General features: G+C 38.1%; 2 protein-coding genes across 6 annotated transcripts in view; one reads left to right on the top strand and one right to left on the bottom strand.

Annotated features, from left to right (window-relative positions):
* The window catches only part of CPNE3 (copine 3), a 34,299-nt gene extending 30,965 nt beyond the window's left edge, over positions 1-3,334 (top strand). For all 5 annotated transcript variants that reach the window (XM_055703576.1, XM_055703577.1, XM_055703578.1 and 2 more), the window contains one exon: positions 292-3,334. In XM_055703576.1, the coding sequence (XP_055559551.1) occupies positions 292-402 (111 nt within the window). In that variant the 3' untranslated portion in view covers positions 403-3,334. The remainder of the gene's footprint in view (positions 1-291) is intronic.
* A 145-nt stretch (positions 3,335-3,479) lies between these two features.
* CNGB3 (cyclic nucleotide gated channel subunit beta 3) overlaps positions 3,480-23,181 on the bottom strand; it is a 68,707-nt gene continuing 49,005 nt past the window's right edge. Inside the window, exons 11-18 of the mRNA XM_014285122.3 lie at positions 21,407-21,548; positions 19,014-19,173; positions 18,503-18,600; positions 17,358-17,441; positions 15,170-15,288; positions 10,514-10,660; positions 7,794-7,974; positions 3,480-6,622 (exon numbers count right to left, since the gene is read on the bottom strand). Coding sequence (XP_014140597.2) covers positions 6,389-6,622; positions 7,794-7,974; positions 10,514-10,660; positions 15,170-15,288; positions 17,358-17,441; positions 18,503-18,600; positions 19,014-19,173; positions 21,407-21,548 — 1,165 coding nt within the window. The 3' untranslated portion in view covers positions 3,480-6,388. The remainder of the gene's footprint in view (positions 6,623-7,793; positions 7,975-10,513; positions 10,661-15,169; positions 15,289-17,357; positions 17,442-18,502; positions 18,601-19,013; positions 19,174-21,406; positions 21,549-23,181) is intronic.

The following is a 23,181-nucleotide window of genomic DNA, read 5'->3' as shown; positions in this document are numbered from 1 at the left end:
GCATGTGTGTGTATTTCATACGACAAAAAGGTATCTTCAGATATGGCAGCCCTTTGCACACCCCGCTTCAATTACTTCAGTGGGACAGGGCAGCCAGCTGGTTCATGGTAATGGGAGCCAGAAGGCCAAGATGTCAGGGAAGCTTCCATCTGTCCCATAAGGGCACCGTGTACAGTTCTCTGTAAAATATCAGACTTCAAATTGGCTTAATAGAGGACATGCTGCTTACCCATCTTAGGATCTCCATTAACAGCTGGTGGAAACTGAAATTCGGTGTTCTTTTTTTGTAAGTCTCCAAAAGAAGCTCTGGCGCAGTGTGTCCTGGCAGAAGTCCCTCAGCAAGTGGTGAACTACTTCAGCACCTACAAACTGCAACCTCCTAAGAATCCTGCTGCAAAGTGAATGGCTGAGCAGGGGAGCTGAGACTTTGTGCTTGCTTTAATTCCTGTATCTGCAGACCTTGGTTCTTGAGATACTTCTGTATACATGTATACACACACCTCTGTATGGTAATCTGTTAGCTTTTGCCTGCGAATCACTTTGCCAAGTGTGCCTTTTAAGGATCAAAACTGTAATTGTGTTAATATTTGATGTTGATATGAGAGATAGGGCTTACATGGGTGCATTTTATTTTGAAAAATAAGAGTAGAAAAAAGGTTGAATATGTATAGAGAAGGGGGAGAATGGCTGGAAGTGGAAGAGCTGCGTGTTTGATAAATATAGTCAGTGGGAGTGTTCAGTTACTTTTGTGGGGATTGGCACCCAGGACTGCAGTTTCTTGGTGATCATAAAACCAGTCTGAAATGAAAAAGAAGGTATATCCCCAACAAGCAGACAAAAGTTTGTATGTGCTTCAAAAAATCTGGAATATTTCAGGCTTCTGTGTCTTATTAAGCCACCATTACAATTTTGTCATGGGACTTTGGTAATTATACAAAGTGCCAGAAGAGAGCATAAAGGCCCTCCTTGCATGCCTACTTCATGTTTGCCACTTCAGTGCCTTTGGCCAATGCCAGGGATTTATGGCAGTGTGAACGTGAGCCAAACAAGTCACTAAAGTATATATTCCTTTATAGTATGCCTTCTCTTATGGTAGTACAGGCATAAGTGGGGTGAGTTAAGGTAAGCTTCTAACATCTCAGAAGAATAGTATTGGCCTTTGAGGCTACTACTATAAAGGCTGTAAGGTAAGATGTGTTTCGGTGTGTACTGAGCTGGAAAATGGGAACTCCAGATTTTATTTTGTTGGGGGGTTTGTTTTGGTTTTGCATTCTCCCCAAGAGAGTCATGACTGTTGATTTTTAAAGTGCTTTTTGTGACATGGGAATTCACTTTTTAGTTCAGAAGTTTTATTTGATTTATAACTGCATATTTTGAAGCAAATGCAGTTCTTGGAAGTGCTACTATACTGGTTTTGTCGTATTTTTGAATCATGCTTCTTTTTCATGAGCCCGCTAATGAAAAGTGCCTACAAAAAAAAAAAAATCTTCCTTCTTCCTTCCCAGTCAGAAGACGTTAGAAAATCTCTAAACTCTAATCCTATAATCATACTGTGTTTCTCTAGGGCAGAAAATTTCTGGTTTATTTTCGTGGCTTGAGTTTTTCCTTCATCATTTACATGAAGTGTAAATCATATTGTGTTTGCTTAGGGGACAGGTGAAGCTTTCTTGTCTCCCAGTTGCATACTGCTTGCTGAGGACCTCTTCTGAACCTGCTAGTGTGTGTAATGTAAGTGGATGTAAAGGTCTCATTTATTACTTCCAAAATGCCCATCTAGAGCACTGTTTTTGTAGTTTCATATTTGAAGTTAGTTAGAGTTAGACATCTGACTAATCTGATTGTGCGTGGTCTAGCGGTAACATGTAAGAACAGAACGGACTGACGTTAAATTTAGCATAGTTGGGCACTCAGGATTGCACCAGGTCATAGTGCATGTGACGGGGTATGTGACTTCTGTTTAGTTGCTGAAACTGCTCTGTGTGTGGTGGGGGGTGTTCTCCATGCATGTGTAATCCTGTCAGAAATCTGAATTCACATTAACATTGATGCATGAAGGATACGCATATTGAAATTGTCTTACACATACTCTAAAACACACCAAATGTTTTTTAGACAATTGACTAGTTATCAGTCATAAATGAGTATGTTACTCTGCACTCCATTTTCCTTAGTGGAAGGGTGTCCTAAGTAGTTTCAGCAGTGGAATACTAAGGAAGACATTTTGTTTCATATTAAGCCAAACTCCTTCTTTTTGAAAATCTAATTCATGGGGTTATATGAAAATCTACAGTCATCTTTCTATCAGTGTAGTGCGTATGTGTTGCTACTTTATACATGAATGATGATGAAGTGTCATGCCAGATATGCAACACAAAAACTGCAGAACATGGAAGTAGTTATAATGAACGTAATTGCACTGCTGCAAATTGATACTGTATGATCTTGGAACAGGAAACTGTTTCAGAGCTACATGCTCCATGTACAGAGATGCAGTAGTAATGCTTTGTCTAGATTCATTGGAGTGGATGAGTACTACTGATAGGAGTACTGGATACTACTGAAGTTCCTCTGAGCTCTCTGCCAAAAAATATAATGCTGCATCTGAGTTCTGTTACCAATTCTGTTCTAAGTTGCTGTGGAAGTGCATTTAAATGCATTTAACTGTGCCAATAGGTGTTACTGTAGTAAATATCTGCTGCATAGAAAATTCTTTGTTCTGTCTGTATTGTATACATTAATTCTGAGTTTCTACAGTAAAGAATTCATTATCAGATATTGGTAAAGTACCCCCATGTTCCTCAAGATTAGGGAATTAAATAATATATCAACGGAACCTGCTTCTCAATGTGCTCTATTTTATGTAAAAGACAAGTGTTTCACACATGACAGCAGCAAGATCCATTTTCCAGGTATAACTTCTCTTAGAGGTGTAGAGCTAACGCCTGTTGAAAAATTTGGAAACTTTCAAGTTAAGCTGAAGCAATATTCAGAGTCAAGGAATGCAGCAGATTGTGAGTCAAGGGGGAGGGGAGTTACTGTGTTTCGCCATTCTTTTGTTTACTTTTACGTGTAAAAAATGCCTTATTAGCTTGAGGGTGACAAAGCATTGTCAGTTTTGAAAAGTGAATGTGTTTGTAGGTCACTTGCGCCACCTTGTGATAAAAATGATGTATAGCAGTCTTCGTAGTCATGCTTTTTGCTATTTAATGGCCGTGAAATATACGTATGTACAGCAAAGAAATAACTTGTAACCAGAATTTTTTTACTTTCCCCTGTATTCCAGTTCTGATGGAGTGATATACAACGCCTGTGCATTAAAAATATAATTTCAGTATACTGTTCTTCCATTGTGCTTTTGTATTCAGCATTTTCTATGTAATGATAAATGCTGCTTTTGCAGTTCCTATGATTAGTATTCCACAGGCTGAGCAGCTCAGATTTATAACAAGGTTATCACGTGAGAGTAAAAATGCTTTTTCACTCGGTGGTTATGAATGTGCAGTGTATATTTCATAAGGCATCTCATACTGGCTTTTAGCAAGAAGATATTCTGAAATAGTGTGGTTTTAGCAGTGACGGTTTCATGTTCATTGCCGTGTTAGAGTTCTCTCATATCAGATTTTCCAAAACTTTTTTTTTTAAATAGCATCTACATTTTAAGTAAAGAGGCATTGAGATGTGGTTATTTTTAGTTTTCAAAGACACTGTCCTACTCCACTGTTCTGTTCCTTTACATTTAAGTGTAGTCAAGTCTGTAATGCTTTATTGAGAAACTCAGATATACTAGAGACAGTGTTGCAGTGGAGCGTAATACCATACAGAACCTGAGTGAACTTTGAGACTGGAAGTTGCATCATCTGAGTGCACTAGAGTAATTCACTTCTCCACCAGTCAAGAATCCACAGAGTAGAATTAGTTCGTGAAGGGATTTAATACATCTTAGATCTTGACCTTTCTTGTGTCATTCCTTCTGATGAAAACCCTATAAATAGTTGCAACCTGGATTCCTGGACCCTTCCTGCCCACCTCTAAAAATGGAGGAATTTGAGGAAGGGGGAAATATTCCAACAAGAGAAAAGTAGAATGCCAGAGTAAACCTGATGGATGTTGCTTCTGTGAGGCCATGATCTTCTGCAAACATTGACACTTGTCTTTCATTTGGGTCTAAGGAACTTGAGAGCTGTGCAGAACTCAGTAATACTGAAGACAGAACTGGCAGGCTTTCCTGCAATCCTGAGCTGTTAAGAGCTGTAGCAAAGCAGCAACTCATGGGATGCTCTGTTGCTGCCGTGTAACACTTGCTGCTGCAGTCTCAGCCCTTACTTTGTGATATACGTCAGTGTGTGATGGATTACCTTAAATATCCCAACAATGAAAATGTTTGCAGTTACCTCGTAGCATTTGTGTAGGCAGAAGAGGGGTCAGATCTTCTGCAATGAGAGCGTGCTTTACTCGGTAATATAAAAATGTTAAAATATGGGAGTTTATGTGGTTCTTTTTTCCTCCCTTCCATAGTGTTTTGACAACTCAAAAAAAGGATGAAAACCATATATTGTAATGAATTCATAGATCATTATTATTCATAGAAGATCTCATTTTTTAAGCAGTTCTGCAATATTTCTAGTTTTGAGATTGCATTGAGGCATTCCTGGATGTGCCTGAGATGAATAATTCTTTATGATGCATCTTATAATTTTCTACCTCTGATGTGACTTTTTTTTTTTTTACCTACCAAGTGACATACATGTAAAGGTGGTCCTACCCATGTAGCACTTGAACCTTGACCTCACTGCTAATGTGACATAACTTTCTTTTTAAAAGAGATTTGGCTTTTGGTCATGTCTGAGGATGTGTGGAATATACAGCATAAGGAATTCAGTCATCCAGCTTTTACTTGGGCAAGGTTCCCACTGATTCTGCCTAGGCTGCCAGTTTTGCCTATGATTAGAGAAGTTCAAAGTCTTTAAAGAATGCATAGCCTGCAGGATCGTATATAGCCTATAAAGTGAATGTTTAGTTTTGGCATGGTGCCTTCCTTGGTTGGCTGGTCAGCTGAGGAAGCCTGCCCTTACGCTTTCTTGGCTTGGCCTTTGCATAATCGTTTTAGCTCCCAAAACTGTTCATCCACTGGGGACTGCAGGTGGATAGGGAGAGAGAGGAGATGCAAAGCCACAGAAGAGAGAAAGGTAATTGAGAATTAATCTTCAAGCACAGCTTCAGCCTTTTGTTTAACATTGCATGCCTTTCTGCGATGAGCCAATGTTGAAGGCTGATGGTGTGGGAGCTCCTCATTAGGAAGCTGTATCACTCTCACCTGTGGCATTCATAAAGGATTTACTTCACAGGTGGTATGTAGCTCAGCTCCAGTAAGGCACAGGGTTTGCTTTGCACCATCCGTCGAGGTCTGTGATGGAGGTGAACAACTGGAGCATTGGTTGGATCTGTGTACCACAGAGCCAGTGTAACTCCTGCTTTTTGTAAAATAGCCCTTATTTTTGAAGTGGCCAGTTTAGATACCAAAATTCTTCAAAAAGTTAGCTAGTGTCAAGTGCGTGCTCTTCAGACAGCATTATTAATGCCCAACCCTTGAGAAGATCAAGCATTTAAATCAGCAGCCCAGAGTTAAAGATGATATCTAAGTCTTTGCCATGTTTATTCACCAGAGCGAAGGACAGCTGGAGCAGACGCTCATGCTTTCAGAGGACTGACAATAATTCTGCAATCTGCTTCCCCCTTGTGGATTTTGTGATTTTATTTTTTGACAATGTTTTTATTGTAGCCCCCTGTCCCAAGCTAAAACATCCCAACACACAGCCACAGTATCGCAGCTTTCTGCACTGAGCCACACTGATCACAAAAACACGTCACTGATTAAAAGTATAAGGGGAGGAGAGAGAAGGATCGAGAGAAACGTAAGTACCCTCAGCAACAATAAGGCAGTAAGAAGAAAAAGAATAACTATGGGAAACCAGAAAAAAAGATAGAAAAGAACACATATTAATAGCAAGAGCAAGCTGAGCAAAAGGAACAGCAGTAACAAAGCAAGGATAAACAGCAGAGGAAAAAAGAGAAGCAGGAACAAGACAGAGTAAGACACGAGGGAGAGCATTGACCAGACAAGAAGCGAGTGGTCCTGAAATGCAGTTGCAGCTCTAGTTCCTATTGCACCAACAATTCTCTCTTCAGGCTCAAGGGTAAGAGGTAAGTATATAAATAATTTTCCCCGTTGTGTCAGGAGAGGAGGGAGAGAAGACGACAAGCTGGGGTGGGTTTTTCTTGTGGGTAGTCTCTACTTTTTTTTCCTCTTCTGTACACAAAAGTGAAGTCACGCTTGCCCTCTGAATTCAGCAAGACAATAGATGGGGCCACAGCCCAAAGCACTGTCTATTTATTTTTTTTTCTCCTTAACTTCAACTTTAAGGATCTCTCCTTCTTCTGCTCTGGGGGATGGAGACATACTAATGATCAGAGACTCCTTACTGTTTTCTCTGCGCATAGCTGCAGGTTGAGGCTTAGCTTCTGCATTCGCCTCTTCCTTTTGTGCAGGGGGTGCAGATGAGGCCACGGGCTCCACAGGTTTCTTCTCCTCTTGTTCAGGCTTATTTGCTTTAGCTTGAGTTTCCTAGAAACAAGAAGTTAAATGTTTTCCAATGCTGCAGAAGAAATTGGTAGTCCGATTCTGTATGTATACTGGAAAGGCATAGCGTGGATACTGTGATTAATGATATGTAATATATATATGTCATACAGATTAATGGCAATACACGTAACTTTGTATTTAGATGCTGAAAATCAGTTTTAAATGAAAAATGCAATTTCAGAATCAGCACGTTAACAAAACTTATGAAAAGCTTGTGAATATTGATAGTATCTGCTTCTTATTAATACAGCAGGATGAAACAGGCACATTTTGGGGCACACAACCCTTCCTTAGGTCTTGCCTTCCTTTATGTACTTATAAAGAAAAAAATAGCGTTATGTAAATCTTGACATACTGCCTGCCAGCGGCCCAGTTCCTTACCCAAGCCTATATGCTAATAAGTTCACAAATACACAATAAATTGAGCAACATTTCTACTCCAATCATAGTGCTGTAGTCATTTGTGTAAGCACAGTTCTTTGTTTAACTTAAAAAAATAAACAACGCAGCCAGTTCAGCTATAAAGACAGAAAAGGATTCTGCTGCCTTTGGATAGGTACGTAGAACTGAGCAGGTTCTTACTAGCATTAACATTTCTCAGAACAGAGTATAATGAGGGAATTACTTTTCTTCAACTAAATTAATATTTTTTCATAAGTACAGTATATTAGAGATTGAATCAGTTTTAGCTCTGTGGGCTACACTTTACGTTTTGTCTTCGGGATTTGTGACAGCCAGAGATCTGACTTTGAATTGGGAAGTTCACCATGTGCTTGAGTCAGCTGGATCAGATTAGTGTGTTAGAATATTTCTGTATTTTCTGTTGTTTACATAGAATTAGAAGATCAGATATCCTTAGGGTCTTTGTAAAGTGCATTTTATCCTTACTTCCTTTGAGGATCTTTGTTTGCTTGCTTTTTTCCTTGCTTTTTCTTTGCTTCTGTTTTCTCTGCAGAGTCCAGGTCCAGGAAGATTTGAGACAAATTTTAGAACTGGTGTTTACAGAGATTAGGTACAGTGATTATGTCTCAGCAACTGGGGGGTTTTGCTGTTCATTGCAGTAAGGCTACGTTTTCATCTACTCTGTTTGCTCAAGCCCTCTCAGTATCTTTCAGCACCTGGAATAATCTACTCTTATTTTCTGTGGCATTACCTGAATGTCTTCTTGTCTCTTCAGCTGCAGCAGCTTAGCAAGGCCTTCTTTTCCTTTTCCTCCCAGCATCGCTTTAAACAATTTTGGAGTTTCTGGTTTCTGCCCAAAGAGACCGGCCAAGCCCTGTGGTTGTTGCACTGCTGGTCCTGGAGCAGGTTTCCCCTTCTGTTTCAGCAGCACCCTGGGAACAGGAAGGAATGAGAATGCACAGCAGTGCTGCGAAACCAAGCAAAGCTCCTGCAAAGCTAAAATGTCACATTCACAGATGAAGATCTGGCAACTTTTCCAGCCAGTTTATTTTTTTGGTCCCAGGCACTGTGGCAAGAGAAAGCTGGAAAGGGTGAGGGGTTTGCCCTAGGCTCTGGTGGAGTTGGAGACTACTGTTGAAATTGGGAGTTGTTTACCTATGTCCTGGGGAATAAACAAGTGCAGGCTCCAGTTAAGGTGTTGCAAAGCAGATGAGAGTTTGCTAAGGTGTGAAATAGCGTGGAGGGGGATGGGTGCCTGATACCTGAGGTGGCAGTCTCTTACCTGGCCTTCTGGATGCAAATCCAGAGGGTGTTTAGTGCTCAGCTGGGAGTCCAGCTGGTGCTTGTGGGAGTAATAGATTACCAAACTTAACTCCCAGCACAGCTCATCTCTCATAGGTCAGGTTAGACAGTGGTACTTACTTTTGGTCTTCTTCAGTAGAAGACAACACCCTGAAGATACAAAAATTACTGCCAATCACACGGCAGACTACATTTTCACACCCTCCCATAGCTGTACTCATTTGCAGCCGTAACAAGAAGAAGTGAGAATGAACAATGAGGATAAAGATTAGACGACAGCTCCGAGATAGATGGAACCAGAGAAAAGCATTGTGCTGCTGTGCTTTCCGTTTCTGTTAGGTTACTGCACAGTTTTCAAGGCAGCTTTTCTGTCTTTGCAAAAGCTCTGACTTAAGGCTTTTTATGATCAAGGACTAGCTTTGCAGTCTGAAGTACAGTAAATCCCATAATACTATAATTTTCTCCAGTGCCCTGTACTTTGTAACTGTGAATTTCAGAAGTGAATATTTAACTTTTTTTTAAGTTTTATTGTCATAAACTTAAAAAGTACACCTCAGCAGCTTGCATGGGTTTATTAAGTACAGGCCATACAGTGAATATTATGTAGGAGATAACAGAACAAATTTCTTGCTTGAATAAATCCTTTGAGTTTATTTCAAGGAGCCCTTTTTTAAAGGGAAGGCCAATGCGATTCCACAGACAACCTTAACATAAACCTTCCAGGGCAGAACAACTGATAATTTGATTCCAAAACTGAACATAACTACAAATCTCCTGTTGGTGCCTAGTTTTTCTAGAGACATAGCTGACCATACATAGAGCACAGGAATTTTGAAAGAATTGGTGGATGCCTAGACAGATGCGCAGAATACATGGCCGCCAGTGCAGGGCAGGTACTGCATATCTTTAAAATTAAACAGGATATCCTGTATCTACTCTGGTATCTAGGCAGCTTTGAGCTCAAATGGGTTTGCAGATATTAAGGGTGGATATTAAACTCTTGCAGTTGAGACAGACTGTCTGGAGCAAGCAGAATTTAATGGCTTGGGAGGATACGATCAGGGTGGGCAAGAAAGCAGAAGGCAGTGTGGGACAGAGCGACAGCAATAACAAGTAATGGTGGTGATACAACTTTAGAAAGAAGGTGGAGAAAAGTCAGGAAGGATAAATTGGTCAGTGGAATTGTTCCACCTTTTTACTTGTTGCTGCTGGTTTTGAAAATCAGGCAGTGAGCCCATTCTGTGTTTAGGTTCCTTGTTCCTCAGGGATGTGATAATCTCAAGATACTGTCATTTGACAACCAGGGCTGTTGAAACATGCTGAATGCAACCATCTGCTAGCACTTCCACTAAACAAAATGTCACTGCGGTGCTATGTTTAGTCTTCTCTGGTGGAACTTCAAGTCTGGCAGCAACCTTCCAACCTTTGACAGCACTGCAAGGCAACAGCTGAGAACAATGAGAGTGCTGAAGTACACTAATAATGGCAAACTGTTTTAAGTATTTGGACCTTTTACAAGGTAGAAGGGTACTAATTTTGTCATAGTTTTTATGACAAATCTGGCGATATTTTGCCCTTTTCAATCTGGGGAAATAGCGATCCTAGCAAGCTACAGCCAAAGCAAGATGAAAAGCAGTGTGGGTGTGAAATCCCATTTCAGAACCCTTTTGAACAAAATGCACACCTCTCTAGTCTTTGTATGTCCATCTTGTTGGGCCTTACTTTATATTCCTAACTACTGCTGAAGGTTTTGGAAATGCGTACAAGTCTGTGGGTGCATTGAAGAATATCTCTGTAGAAATAATTGCGAGTGTTCAGTTGCATCTTTGAAGACCTACTCCTTAACTGACATCTGTCCTGCAGTTTCTTTCTTGACTATGTCAGGAGTCCTGATATGCATCTGTATTTCCTGTTAGTTTTGTTACCTTAAGTACAACGAAGAAAACAACTGCATTCAGGACTTCATTCTATTTACTACATTTCCACCACCCTTGGAACACCTGCCAGAACCATGACTTTCACTAGATACTACCAGGCAAATCTGACCTCTAAATACAAATGTGTTTACATCAGTTACTCTTCCAAGAAAGGAATGTAAATCTGTCTAGAAGATACAACTGTCCATTCTGCGGCTAAATAATGTAATTAAAAAGCTGTTGTAGGACATACTTCGCTTTCTTCATGAGCAGTTTTTCTGAGTCAGGATAGTGCACCAGGATTTCATTGAGTGTTTTCTTGTCCAGAATGAAAAGGTTGGCAAAACCATGAGCCACCACGTCAGCAGTCCTTCGATTTCCTCCACCGGCAGCTAATAGGCTGGAATGAAAAGAAACATCGTCGGTCACATTATTACTTGCCCTAGTGAGGAATCACTTTGCTGGTGGTTCTCCATTAAAGTCGTTGTAAAGCTCACTTACATACCCAACTATTCTGCCTGATGTTCTGTAAAGGCCCTTTACAGCTGGGATTAGAAATAGCTTGCCTCTGGAAGGCAAATTGTCACTAGCAGTCAGGCATATGTAGATGCTAAGGACTGTGAGAAGTCTTGCTAGATGGAGACGTTGCTCTCAAGGGACACCCACTGCAAGGACTGCATTTGTTTTAGTCCTCATGTGAACTTGACATTTCCTCAATTTTATTGTTGAAAACTATTTCATCCGAAATAGAGCAGCACAAGTCTATTGTTACTGAAAGAGTTATTTACAATGAATTAGTGATTCTCCAAGTATTTTTGATTTCCTGAGTGAATAACTTTTGTGGGACTCTGGCTTTCAGTTTTCTCACATACCACATCTCACGTTTGAATGTTGGCAAGTTGAATGATATGGATTAGGAAGGCCTTTCAGGCTGACAGTAACAAATGTGTCTGCCAGAAACAGAAGGGTGTTTTGTTTTGAAAGTAAAGCATTAGACCAGTTTAGCAGGTGGCAGTTGGCCATAGAAAAAACATCCACATAAAAATTAGATGTAGAAATAAAAAATTGAATTCTTTGTCTTGCATTAAGCAAATGAAATGAGACTTTACTTCTCAGCTGTGGTGATAAGCAAGAGAGGTTGCATTTTGCTCTTAGTACTAAAATTGCTTTATCACTGTATTCAAGGAGATCTACTCTAAAATTTGTCCCGTAAAGATTTCCCAGTGAGTTAATATTTTTAGAGAATACTTATTAATCTCTAAATTTACAATTTATTAATAAATGATAGTCTGGACCCCATAAAACATTAATTAATACTTATCTAAAATATTAATCAATGATATATAAATATTTGTTTTAATGTTAAATACATTTACACAACATTTATAAATATTAGCTCATACAGGTAATGTATTATATTTGTTTAATAAAGGATACCATGAGGCCTCTGCAACTGTGTGTACAAGGCTATTTACAAACACACACACAGAGTCTTTTTCTGCAACCCAAGACAGCAATCAATATATGAACTCAAGCTGAAAATGCAGTATGCTGTCGTCTTTTTAAAAAATTCTGTACAATTCCTCAGATAGAATAAAACTGTTTGCACAATAAGAAAAGCAGCTAAAGAAAATGGCAAACAGCTTTTGAGTTCTGATGAATCACTTCTCAACAAGTCATTGCACAATCATTTTCAGGCTTTCCTGACATAAAGCTCATTTTATCGAGGCAGACTAGGACTAAAGAGATCAGCTTTTTCATTATGGTGATGATGTGAGGTGAATTTTACTCTTAAGGCACTCCTTGCTTGAACAGAATCATCTTTGACTAAGGACAGCGTTATGGATTTCATCACTGAATCTATTTTGGCTAGTGTGCTAAGAGTTACATGATCAAATTTTTAAAAATTATGTAAATTTGCCTTGCAATGGTTCTTGATAATGTAATATCTGTATTAACAGAGAAATTTGCTTTTTTTACCTTGCATTTTTAACTCCGGTTGTTAGCCTGAAATGCTGTAATATGAGATGATGCCTTTTGAATAATTATGCTAGCAAATTTAATTTTGAGGTATAAAGTGAAGACTGTTCATCTGGTTGTTTGGTGGTGTTTTTTGGTTTTTTTTCAGTAGCTGTCTCTATGGGAAACTGCTATTCATTGAAATTAGCAAACCGATCAAGGGAATGATGTGTATCAGCTGTTGTGGCATCTCAGCTCAGCACCTATGTGCGTATGGAGAGAAGTGGTAAGTCAGGAAAGGGAAATAGGTCTGGATCTTGCTTCTGAGCACCATGTCAAACACCAAAGGGCAGCAGCTGCCACTTCATGGGAAATCCTGGGCCAAAGTGGAAAACGTAATCTTTCACAAATCTAAATACTCCCTGTAGGTTTGATTTTTTTTTTTTAATTAAAGTTAAAGTTACAAAACAGCTGAAAGGCTAAAGCTGAGACCAAACATTTAGCGATCTTCCCATTAAACATTTACATTGAATGGAGAAATATTTTCATTTTTCCAGAATTACCATTTTCCAATAGGAAATAGTTCTAGTGAAATATCGGTAAATGGATGAATGAGGACATCTGGCTTAAAGTATAAATTTCTCTGGGCTAATGAAGTGTTGTGTTATAGCTGAATTTCTCTCAATTGTCTGTGCAGACAGGCTCTCATTAAGGCAGCAATCTGTTTGCCTCTGATTCTGAGATTATTTTGCTTCCCCAAACTGATATTATCTATACAGGAAAGTAGGAAATGAGGGTAAGATGTTAATTGGAAGGCAACTCCTATTACTTAATGTGTTTCTGTAATAATTTTAAAGGATGAAATTGGCAAAGGACTTGTTTGAACATTAGTCTTGCATTGGCCTTCTAGTATAATTCAGGGAAATCTTCTGAAATAAACATTTCTTTGTTTTCTTCAACTCGTTTGCTCTGAGAGACTTCTTAAGCATCATTTACATGCATTTTGAACAAAGTGAGATTAAATAACAAGTGTCTTATCGATCATGTAGTTAAACCACTCAGAATGAAGCTGACATATTTCTCTAAACAAATCTTGAATGAGAAATCAGAAGGAAATCAGTCTGATATCAGATGATAACCATGCTATGAATACTGAGGGGAAAACTTGGATGTGATAAATGAAGCAATATTTCATCCATTAAAGAATATTTTTTTTCATTTGCTTCTGCTATACAGTATTCAGAAGACCTTGACAAAACTTATATAGAAAGATGCTATACAAACTCATTATTTTCTAACACTTTGCCACAAGGAAGAGGATAAATCTCTACCAGTAACACTTAGGGCTTCATGTCTTTGCTTTTCTTCAATTTTGAGATGTCTGCCAGCTGCTGTGTCTTTTCTCCTTGAGTTTATCAACTGCCTGACATTTATATGCAAATTACATGTGCCTGAACGGGTATGCTGCCACAGTAGGTCGATGATGAATAAAACAAGACTAGAAGTGTAGGATTGTAGCATTGCTGAGGGATTTACTGGCCATATTTGCAATTATATAAAAAGTAACGTACTGGGAAATGGATCTTTAAAGGCTATTGTGTAGTTCTCATGTGGAAACAAGTGCTCACCTGCTAGATCAAAAGTCTGAAAATCCCTTCCATGTTTTAAAAACAATTATTATCATTTCTCAGTTTAAAAAATAAAGTTCTTGTTCCAAATACAAGACTAATAAATAATTGAAAAGTATGTGTGTGTTACCTATCTGGGCTGCTGTAGCTTTTTATTTTATCTGTTCTTACTGAAGACCAGCACATTCTCAGCCTTTACACATAACTTGCAATACAATACAGCGTTTTGTTTTGGGGCTTTGCTCAGGTATTACATTGTCACACAGAGAAATACCTTTCAAATAACCTTCCCTCAAAGAGCTGATACGATTTCACTTTCCCACTCAGTGAAAAAGGTGTGTATCTATGGGATATTTCAGGTGTTTTCCACTTGAGGGCTGAGCAAGTTCTGTACGCACAGCACTGGATAAACGTGAATGTTTCCCCTACTATAAAGGGAGACACAAGCAGAAGATAAATGTAAACCTGGCACGGAGCTGATAACTGCTTTTCAAAAGGCAGATTAAAGCTACCAGCAAGAGGATTAACAATAAGAGGAAGGCAGCTGGAAGAAATCAAGGATCCAGTTTATCACATGCAGCAGCACATGTATTTTATTACTTTTCCTCCGGCCAACCTCAGCAGGGGTTGTAGTGCCTAAAATGTAGCACTTGGTTGGCTAATTAGGGAACATGGCACATAAGAGTTAATGGATTTTGCATAGCAGCCACGTGGAGAAAATAGAAAACATTTGTAGTCACCAGAGAAAAATTTTCTCCTCCAGATACACTCAGACCCCAAAAATCTGGTCTGTCAGACTTTTTCTTGTTTTCTATGCTCTTAAAAAAATATGTTTTCGAAATGTAGGTAGCTGATTTTTGGCAACTTAATTCCTACTTCAGCTCATAAATGAACCGGTTTTATTTGCAATTTTAGATTTTTTTAATCTCTTTTGTTGGGAATTAATCATTTTTACCATCTGCTATGTAAAAGCACCTAGTCTTACTATCCAGGCAATAAAATGCATTTGGTCTTGCTGTATTGCAGATGTCAGAACATGAAGATGCGATAAATCTTTTAAATGCTGAAGGAGATATTTGTCTGTATATCCTTGTGTACATTGCCTAAAACACCAGTCTCAGACCTTGCCAGATTAGTCTCTGATGCTTCCCCTTAGATTTTCTTTCGCTTACCTGCATCTTCTTGCTCAGTGTTCTCTTGGTTGATCCTACCCACTTTCTAGCCTCCCCATGGCAGCTGTCATGCTTACCATAGAAAAGTTAAACAACCATTAATTATTTGACCAGTTCTAAAGAGAGTGTTAAAAATAGCAGTGGACCTACCTGATCTCCCCAAATACAGCTCCCGCTCTTAGTGTAACCAGGACTTTTTTACCATCAGGGCCTCCAAGGACTTGAACTTCACCCTGTTTGATGATATACATCTCTCTGCCAATCTCTCCCTGGGCACACAAACACATAAAGATACCATGTTTCAGCAGGGCAGTGTTATTTTTGTTAGAATAATCTGACAGGCTCTTCTTCCACCCTCTCATAAACAGGTTTACTGGTATTATGGAGAAATGAATATTTGTGCTACTTGTCCTTGCACTAAGCACAAGCACAAGGGCTGACTTTGGCAGTTCTGATTGTGATGTGGGACAGTATTTGAACAGCAGTAAGATCATCTAGGCCATCTTGGAAAAAGAAGATTAGATAGTAATCAGGATTGTAGCAATCATTTCCACCAACTGGGGGAAACTAAAGTACTGCAGTAGTATATTTAATAATAGAGAAGTACGAAAAATCCTATGCTTCATGGTCTAAAAAGCTTCACTTTTTACACTATTATGTCTAATTATCACTTACCTAATATAAAAGGAAAATAAAACTAAATGATCATTCAAAACTTTGTCAAATTCTATGTTATTACTGGATGGTTAAGAGATTATTGGTTTATTTATTGTCCTGCACATGATCTACTAGGATTCAAGGGTGTGACATCAGTATATACAATAAAGCAGGCAAACTGGAGTAATATAATGGACTTTACAAACATGATCATAAAAGCCCTCACAACATCTCAGTAAGGCAGGCAAATAACTATTTTTTCAAGCAGCAATTTAATTTTAAAATTGAAAAGGCAACAACAAAGCTGGAACTGAAAATGTAGGGCTTGCACTTCCTATCCCTGCACTTGCTCCTCCAAGCCTGCATGCAGAGCCTCCTCCGTACAGTATGATGAGGCCAACATACATCCAAGGAGGAGGGAGTTTGAACAGAGTTTTGTTCTTTACTATGTGTTACAGCATTAATAGCATATACTATGGTTGTTGGTCACATAGCAGAACTGTACAAGTGAAAGGTCTTTTAGCTCTGAATCAAGCTGGAATAAATTGATACTTCAACTTCTCGTAATCCATCCTAGTTAGGAACTGTTTGCATCTGACTGAAGTATCAAAACCTTGTAACTGTTGTTTATTATCTCCTGTTGTAGTAAGAGTCCCAGCCACAGTCTAAGATGCTTTTGTGCTGTGCATTGTACAAGCAAGTACACCAAACTACTCTTCCACCCTTCCTAGCCAACAGTAATTCTGTGACTGGTCTTTCAAGGGACATACCTGATCCTTCAGTCATTCACAAATGTTTGACTTCTTACACTGGAATCAGTAGGACTACCTCAGCATTCAGGAAGAGGATCACATGCCTAACTCTTGGAGGGAACAGGACCTTAAGGAATATGCGGGACGAGGGCCACTAATGACAAGTTAAGGGGTTCTAATGCTCAATTCCGAGTGTGGTATGAACTGTGGGTCACTTGCCAGAACAGTAACAGTACTGATCATCCCCCTCCATGCTTCAATTACATCCTGCGCTGCATATGAGTATGTTTACATGTCTTCTGAACAGAGACTTGGGCTCGCTTGATCAGAAGCTGAGCTATCTACCTGTGTTACTATAAGGCCATGTATGTTTCAGCCAAAATGCTAAGAGAAGACAGATGTCTCTGCTAAGGGACGGTGTGACGGCATTCAGCTGGAATTCTGGAGATGGCTCAGAGCTGTGAGTGAAGGCAGAGCAAGATCATACCCTGCTGTAAGAAGCAGTGTATTTTCTACGTCCTTGGGTAGTTCCACTTAAGAGTTGCTGAACACACAAATGAAGTACATGCAAAGCATCATAAACTGAGACCTGTAGGCTATGTTTGTATGTATGTGTGTATAAAAACAATTAAGCTTGCTCCATTTTAAATACTAAAACTTCATGTTGTATCATTAGATAAGCGATATTTCCATTAAATACTTTCCCATATTGCTGTAATTTTACGTTTGATAATGTAAGTAATAAAATCCATATTGTCTTGTTCTAGGTTGAAATTTGAGAGCACATTTGTATTATTACACAGAGTACCTACTTTTATGCTAATTCACTCAGGATTAGTTTTTTCTTAAGGACACTGTTGACTGTTATCTGGACTTGTTTTCTAAAAGACATACTATAATTATTATTTGAAAGAGACAACAATGCTCACCTTTTTGCAGACAAAGTCACCAGGTAAATACACAATGGATTTCAACCTTAACAGCATGTCATATATCATCTGTGTATCACATCCCTGTGAAAATAGAATTGATTGCTCTATTAATTCAGTAGCACAAGTGACTTCTAGTGCTTACACTGGGGAGCAAAACCCAGCAATACATGAATCATCCAGGAATTCATAAGTGGAGTGCAAACTGAAAATATAAGGTTCAGCTTTTTAGAACAGAGAGAAGACTGAAAGAATTGTTATTTTAGATACTTATAAAGTTCTCTTCTTTTTTTACGAAGTAAGCTTCTGTACATCTAAATTTGCTGTGAAAGCTCAGCTCAGTTAGTGACATGTTCAGAGCTTTATGGGTCTTCTATGCTAAATTTTTTTACTGATCCAGGTTAAAAAAGCAGATCAAGATCCTGTCAAATGTTGGTATGAACCTATGAATTCCATGTCTTCAGCAAGTGTGCCAGAAACCATGCAGCTATGTAATGTTTATACAGAAATATGATGTGATTTCTTGCAATTATCCTAACAAACAAATTAGCGTTAAGGTAACTGTATGTCAAGTCTACTTCTAAAAATGCAATGTCTCCTCATATTTCATGTCAGAAATCCAGCCTTAAAGGTACCACATTTAAATTGTATCTCTGGAAAACTACCATTATAATAAAGAGAAAGCTCCTTTGCACAAAAGTTACTAAAAAAGTAGCATTCAGTACATGAAAGTTATGTTGCTAGAGCATATAACATTTGGGATCTCTCAGGCAGACCTAGGCAATATACAGCAAGGTGGACTGTGTTAAAAATTACATTCTTTTGTGTCTGACTCTTGAAATTAGTTATTCTCCAAAATCACTTACAGCCTGACCATAACATCAGCTTTAGTATGTTGATATAACAGGACTGTGCTTTAATGTCATTTGATTATTTTTTTTTTAAAATCTCTGCTTTGCCACAAAATATTCAAAGGCAGGCACTTGGCTTTGTCCTGGCATGTCTCCGTTAACTGAGATATTTCTTAGACCTATTTTGTCTTCCATATTAACAAACATGTTCTTAAGTGCTGCAAGATGCAAAAAACCAAGGATTCTGTGTCAGGAGTACCACACATTTCTACATTCTCCTGTAAAACTACTTGCTTTGAATAAGTCAACTTTATTGACGATGGCAAAGTTCACATCAATTGCAATGGCTAGTTGCATTTTGGCTGGCATCTGCTCCAGTAATTCTGATTCATCTGTAAAAGAAAAAAAAAAAAAAAAGAGTAAACTCAGTTAGTTAGAAAATATAAAGGAAGAATGTCCATAAAAATGAGCATTGTAGTAGAAAAATAGCTTAATGGAGCTATTCCAGCACTCGTGAGTTCAAATGAGGAAGCTGCTAATATGCTTTTACTAAGATACTGTCTTTTAAGTTACATATCTTGTGTGAAGTTATAACCAGAACATTACATAAATGAATAGAATTTGTGAAGTAGTGTGTGTCATATTGCTTTGTAGTTTTTTTTCTATTCTAAAGTAAATTGAAAAGCCTCCTCTCACTTCTTGCATGCAATTCAGAAAAGGAGAAATGTGAATTTCACCTTGTATCTGTAACTATGGAACCACTCTCAATTGGAGTTGCTACGTAACTGGAATTGGAAAGCCTTACCCAGCATTCCCTGAGAGTCCCATGTGTATTCGTACCAGGTTCGAACACGATTTTGGACCAGTTTTGGAATAGAATAAGTGTTCATATAGGAGACAGTGTTGTCCATACAGGAACGGTAGTAGTTCTGTCCTGCTGTAGCTGCTCCAATTACATCTCTCATCTGCAAGCATCAGTTGTTGTTACTACACATTTCAGCAAAAATAGCCTTGATTTGAATATCTTGTCAACAACATATAGAAAGAATAAAACACTTGTTTGCAAAATCACTGATTAATTATACATTCAGCTGCATGTTTTGAGTAAGTGCTTCATCTGCTTTTTCAGAAGCATTACGAATTTAATCTAATTGTGTTGAACAGTCTATGATTTTAAAGGAATCATTTGCAGGTTTTAGCCTATTCTTCTCTCTCATGTTTCTGGACATCGATGAAAAAAATATATATAATGCTTTTCTTAAAAATCCATAATAAAGCTACTCTGCATTTGGTGTGTAATACAAGTTAGAAATGAAGCAAACTGGGCTGATTTTCTCCAATAACATCAGCTGCCACCCCCAGAATTAAGATCCTGCCACTGTTTAATTAGTTAAGATAATCTAGATCAGTCCTAGAAATGCACTTTGAGTTGAATGGTTACCTTGAAGTTTTTAGTGCATTCCATGAATTTGACATATTACACAAATGTAATTTAGTTTTTACAAAGTATGAGTTAATGCTCATAGATCTTCTTCAAAAGCATAACTGCATAGACGTGCTTTTAGTAGAATGGCTTCATATTGCAGTGGCCAAGGATTAGTGTGCCGGTGGGCTGAGTTCTGCTTTTTATTACAGAAATGCAAATGACTGCAATATGAATAACAATTTTTAGGCAAGTGTTCTAAACCAGGAATAACTCAGTAATTTTGAGAGCTCTTTCTAAACAGGAATTGTAACAAACTCCAATGAAGCTGTTTGTGTGTTAAGATTTAAGGTTTGAGTCTGCAGATGACTATACTGGTTACAAAAACTAATCTGCAGAATCTTCATGGGGCATGGTTCTGTCATCAACAATTATATCAGTTTAGGAAAAACTGATAAATATGCAAACTCTGAAATTTAATCCAATATACTTGAATTCAATAGGTACTTTATATGAATTATCTTGTTTTATTTCTGGTAATTCTTGTTTGTGGATAAATTTTAAATCCTATAGGCAAGAGTCTGTTTCGTGGTGATTATCTTTTGTTGCACTTATAAACAGCAAGAGACACATGCAATTTTTAACTGTTTGATATGAACTTTTCAAATGCTGTATGCAAAATTAAATTTCAGTTTTCATCTTTTTTTTTTTAATATTTCTTACAATAACAGATGTACAAATCAAAAAGTCTGGAATGATTTCTACAGAAATCCAATAAGACATTCTCACACAGGAACCATAGCATCTGTTTTTCTGTAGGTAAGGTATTATAAAAGCTATGGATCTAAAGCCTAAGTTTAATAGTTATAAGCCAGAAATATTTTAGTTATATTCATCCGGAAGTGTAACTGATTGGCTGTGCTGTAGGCTTTTTTTCCCCTTCTGCCAAATGAGAACCAAAAGAGATAGAAAACAGTTTATTTTCAGGTTAACAAATATATTGTTGTTTACGGAAGAGAGTAGAATTCTAGTTTGACAAAAATAATAGGATTCCCATTAACTATTATTAACTATATTATTAAAAATAATAGTATTCCATTGGCAGTAGTTGCAAGTGTGACATTCAATAATTTGTACATATTCATATTATACCTACAATTATAATTTTTGTATCAGATTTAACAGTATAATGTGAATGTCAAGGAGCTGTCTCCTTGGCTGTAAGGAAGAAAAAAGGAATTATACATAGGTTCAGGAATCACCCCTGTACTGCAGAGTCTGGCTTTAAATCATCATGTGTGCAAAAGGGCTACAAAACTGGGAACTGATTAATCACATAGAATCCTTTAGGCTGGAAAAGACCTTTAAGATCATGGAGTCCAGTCATTAACCCAGGACTGCCAAGTCCACCACTAAACCATATCCCTAAGCACTGCATCTACATATCTTTTAAATACCTCCAGAGACGATGACTCTACCACCTCCCAGGGCAGCCTGTTCTCATGCTTGACCACCCTTTCAGTGAAGAAATTTTTCCTAATATCCAGTCTAAATCTCCCCTGGGACAACCTGAGGACATTTCCTCTTGTTACTTGGGAGAAGAGGCCAACACCCATCTCACTATTTGTCAGAATAAGTATGGATGACAGTTAGAGGGACATTCAGATGGAAGCTAAACTTTTCCCCAGAACTAAACTCCATTAAATTGAATATATTATTGCTACATTACAGTAATTTGGACATATCTAGTTATTGTGGTTTTTTTTTTTATGTACCTGACCAATTAAGCTGGAGAAGACAAAGACACCCAAGAAAAAATTCAGCAGTTGAAAAATTATCTCAAAGAGAGTTTGTGGTTCTGGAAGGCCACCGATGGTGATCAAAGTACGAACCGCCCAGTAGTAACACCTCAGATACCTGTGGATACAGACAGCATTTTTGTTATTGCACGTAGGTACTTATGTGGTTGGAGTTAAACATATACCTGCCTGAGCTGGGCCTTTCAGTGATGCGTTTTCAGTTTAAAAGACCTTCAGCATTTTTTATAAAGGGTTATGATTTTTACAAGCGATACAGTTATGTAAATCATATTGAGCTGAATGTTCTCATTGACAGCAAAATAAGAATATATGGGAAATGCAGAGGTTACTTACTGTTCTCCAGTAACTCTGCAGCATTACAGAAGACTTGTGTAACAAATTGCCAAGGTGATCATTACAGTGTTAGAATGCTACCAGTGAAGATGACCTGATGTTAAAAGCAGTTTAAAAGTGTTAAGAGACTTCCCAGAGTTTATCCGTAGCATACTAGATGCACACACATCTGAACATCTCTTTCTAGGCTTCATTTGATGACAGCAGTGTGAAGCCTTATGGTGGGCACAAGAAATGCAGTTCCTTTGTTCTTGTGTTCATTCATTTTCCTGCCCCTTTGACCACATCGGTCTTCCTCCCACTCTGCCTCTGAGCACCCTTCATTGGCTTTGCCTCCTAGGTTGCATCAAAGTTACATGTTTCCACAAGCTGTCTGTCAATCCAGCTTCTCCAAACCACTTCACTTATTCAGCACTGAAAGGTTGACTCCTGCATTAACTTCTCCTAGCGGCTGGAGTCCACTACGCCTTCTGTCACCTCAAAAAACACTTTCTTGCCTTCTTCACTACTTTCCCTCACATCTAGGAAGAGCTGTATGTCAGTGGGTACAAAACCGCCCTGGTAATGCACTTCAAGGCTTTCCTAGAACCAAATCTAGCAGTGAGCAATGGTCAGGCACTAAGACTCTGCTTCAGCATGTGGCTTATATTGACTCCTTCACAGTACCCGTCTGCTGCCTGTCACCTCTCATGCCTGAAGCGTGCCGTCCTTGGACAAAAATTTTTTTGGTCTGTTTATACAACCCTCTTGTATAGCCTTATGCATGACAGAACCTGTTGCATTCAAGTGGTGTGTTTCTATTAGTATGGTAATGCAAGTTTATGAAAACAACAAAGGACCTAGGACATGGGCAGATTTAATTTATTGTTTTTATTATTGTTATCATTATAGTCATACTAACTCTCTTATTTTTATATATATATGTGTGTGTGTATCTATATATGTAAAGTGCCTTGATATCTCTAAGGTTCTGTTTTAAATTTCTTTCTAGAACATGGCACCATTAGTAATGCATCATCCCCCATACTGTGCAGTGGGGATTAATTAATTCAAATCACTGTTGTGAATGTGCTATCATTTCCTTCTTTTCTGAGCTAACAAGTAATTGGTTTAGGAATAATTTTAAAAGCCTCCTATTAGAATTTGACTTCCTAAGTCTATGTACAATCAGACTTCAGCTTCACTAATGATTTGGAGTGGAAGTTTGTTTTTCTTAATTGTACAATGATAGAAATGTACAATTTCTATTTCATCTATGTCTATTGCTTCTGAAGCAACAAAGATGCCTTCTATTTGTTGAATTTTATTGATTTTATATTTAAAAAAAAACCCAAAAAACAACAAACACAGAAGAAATACTTGTGGAGATGTTTGTTTTGAAATAGACAGGCTTTCAT

This window comes from Falco cherrug, chromosome 3, assembly GCF_023634085.1.
Source record: "Falco cherrug isolate bFalChe1 chromosome 3, bFalChe1.pri, whole genome shotgun sequence".
Taxonomy (NCBI): domain Eukaryota; kingdom Metazoa; phylum Chordata; class Aves; order Falconiformes; family Falconidae; genus Falco; species Falco cherrug.
This window is presented reverse-complemented; position numbering and strand designations above follow the sequence as displayed.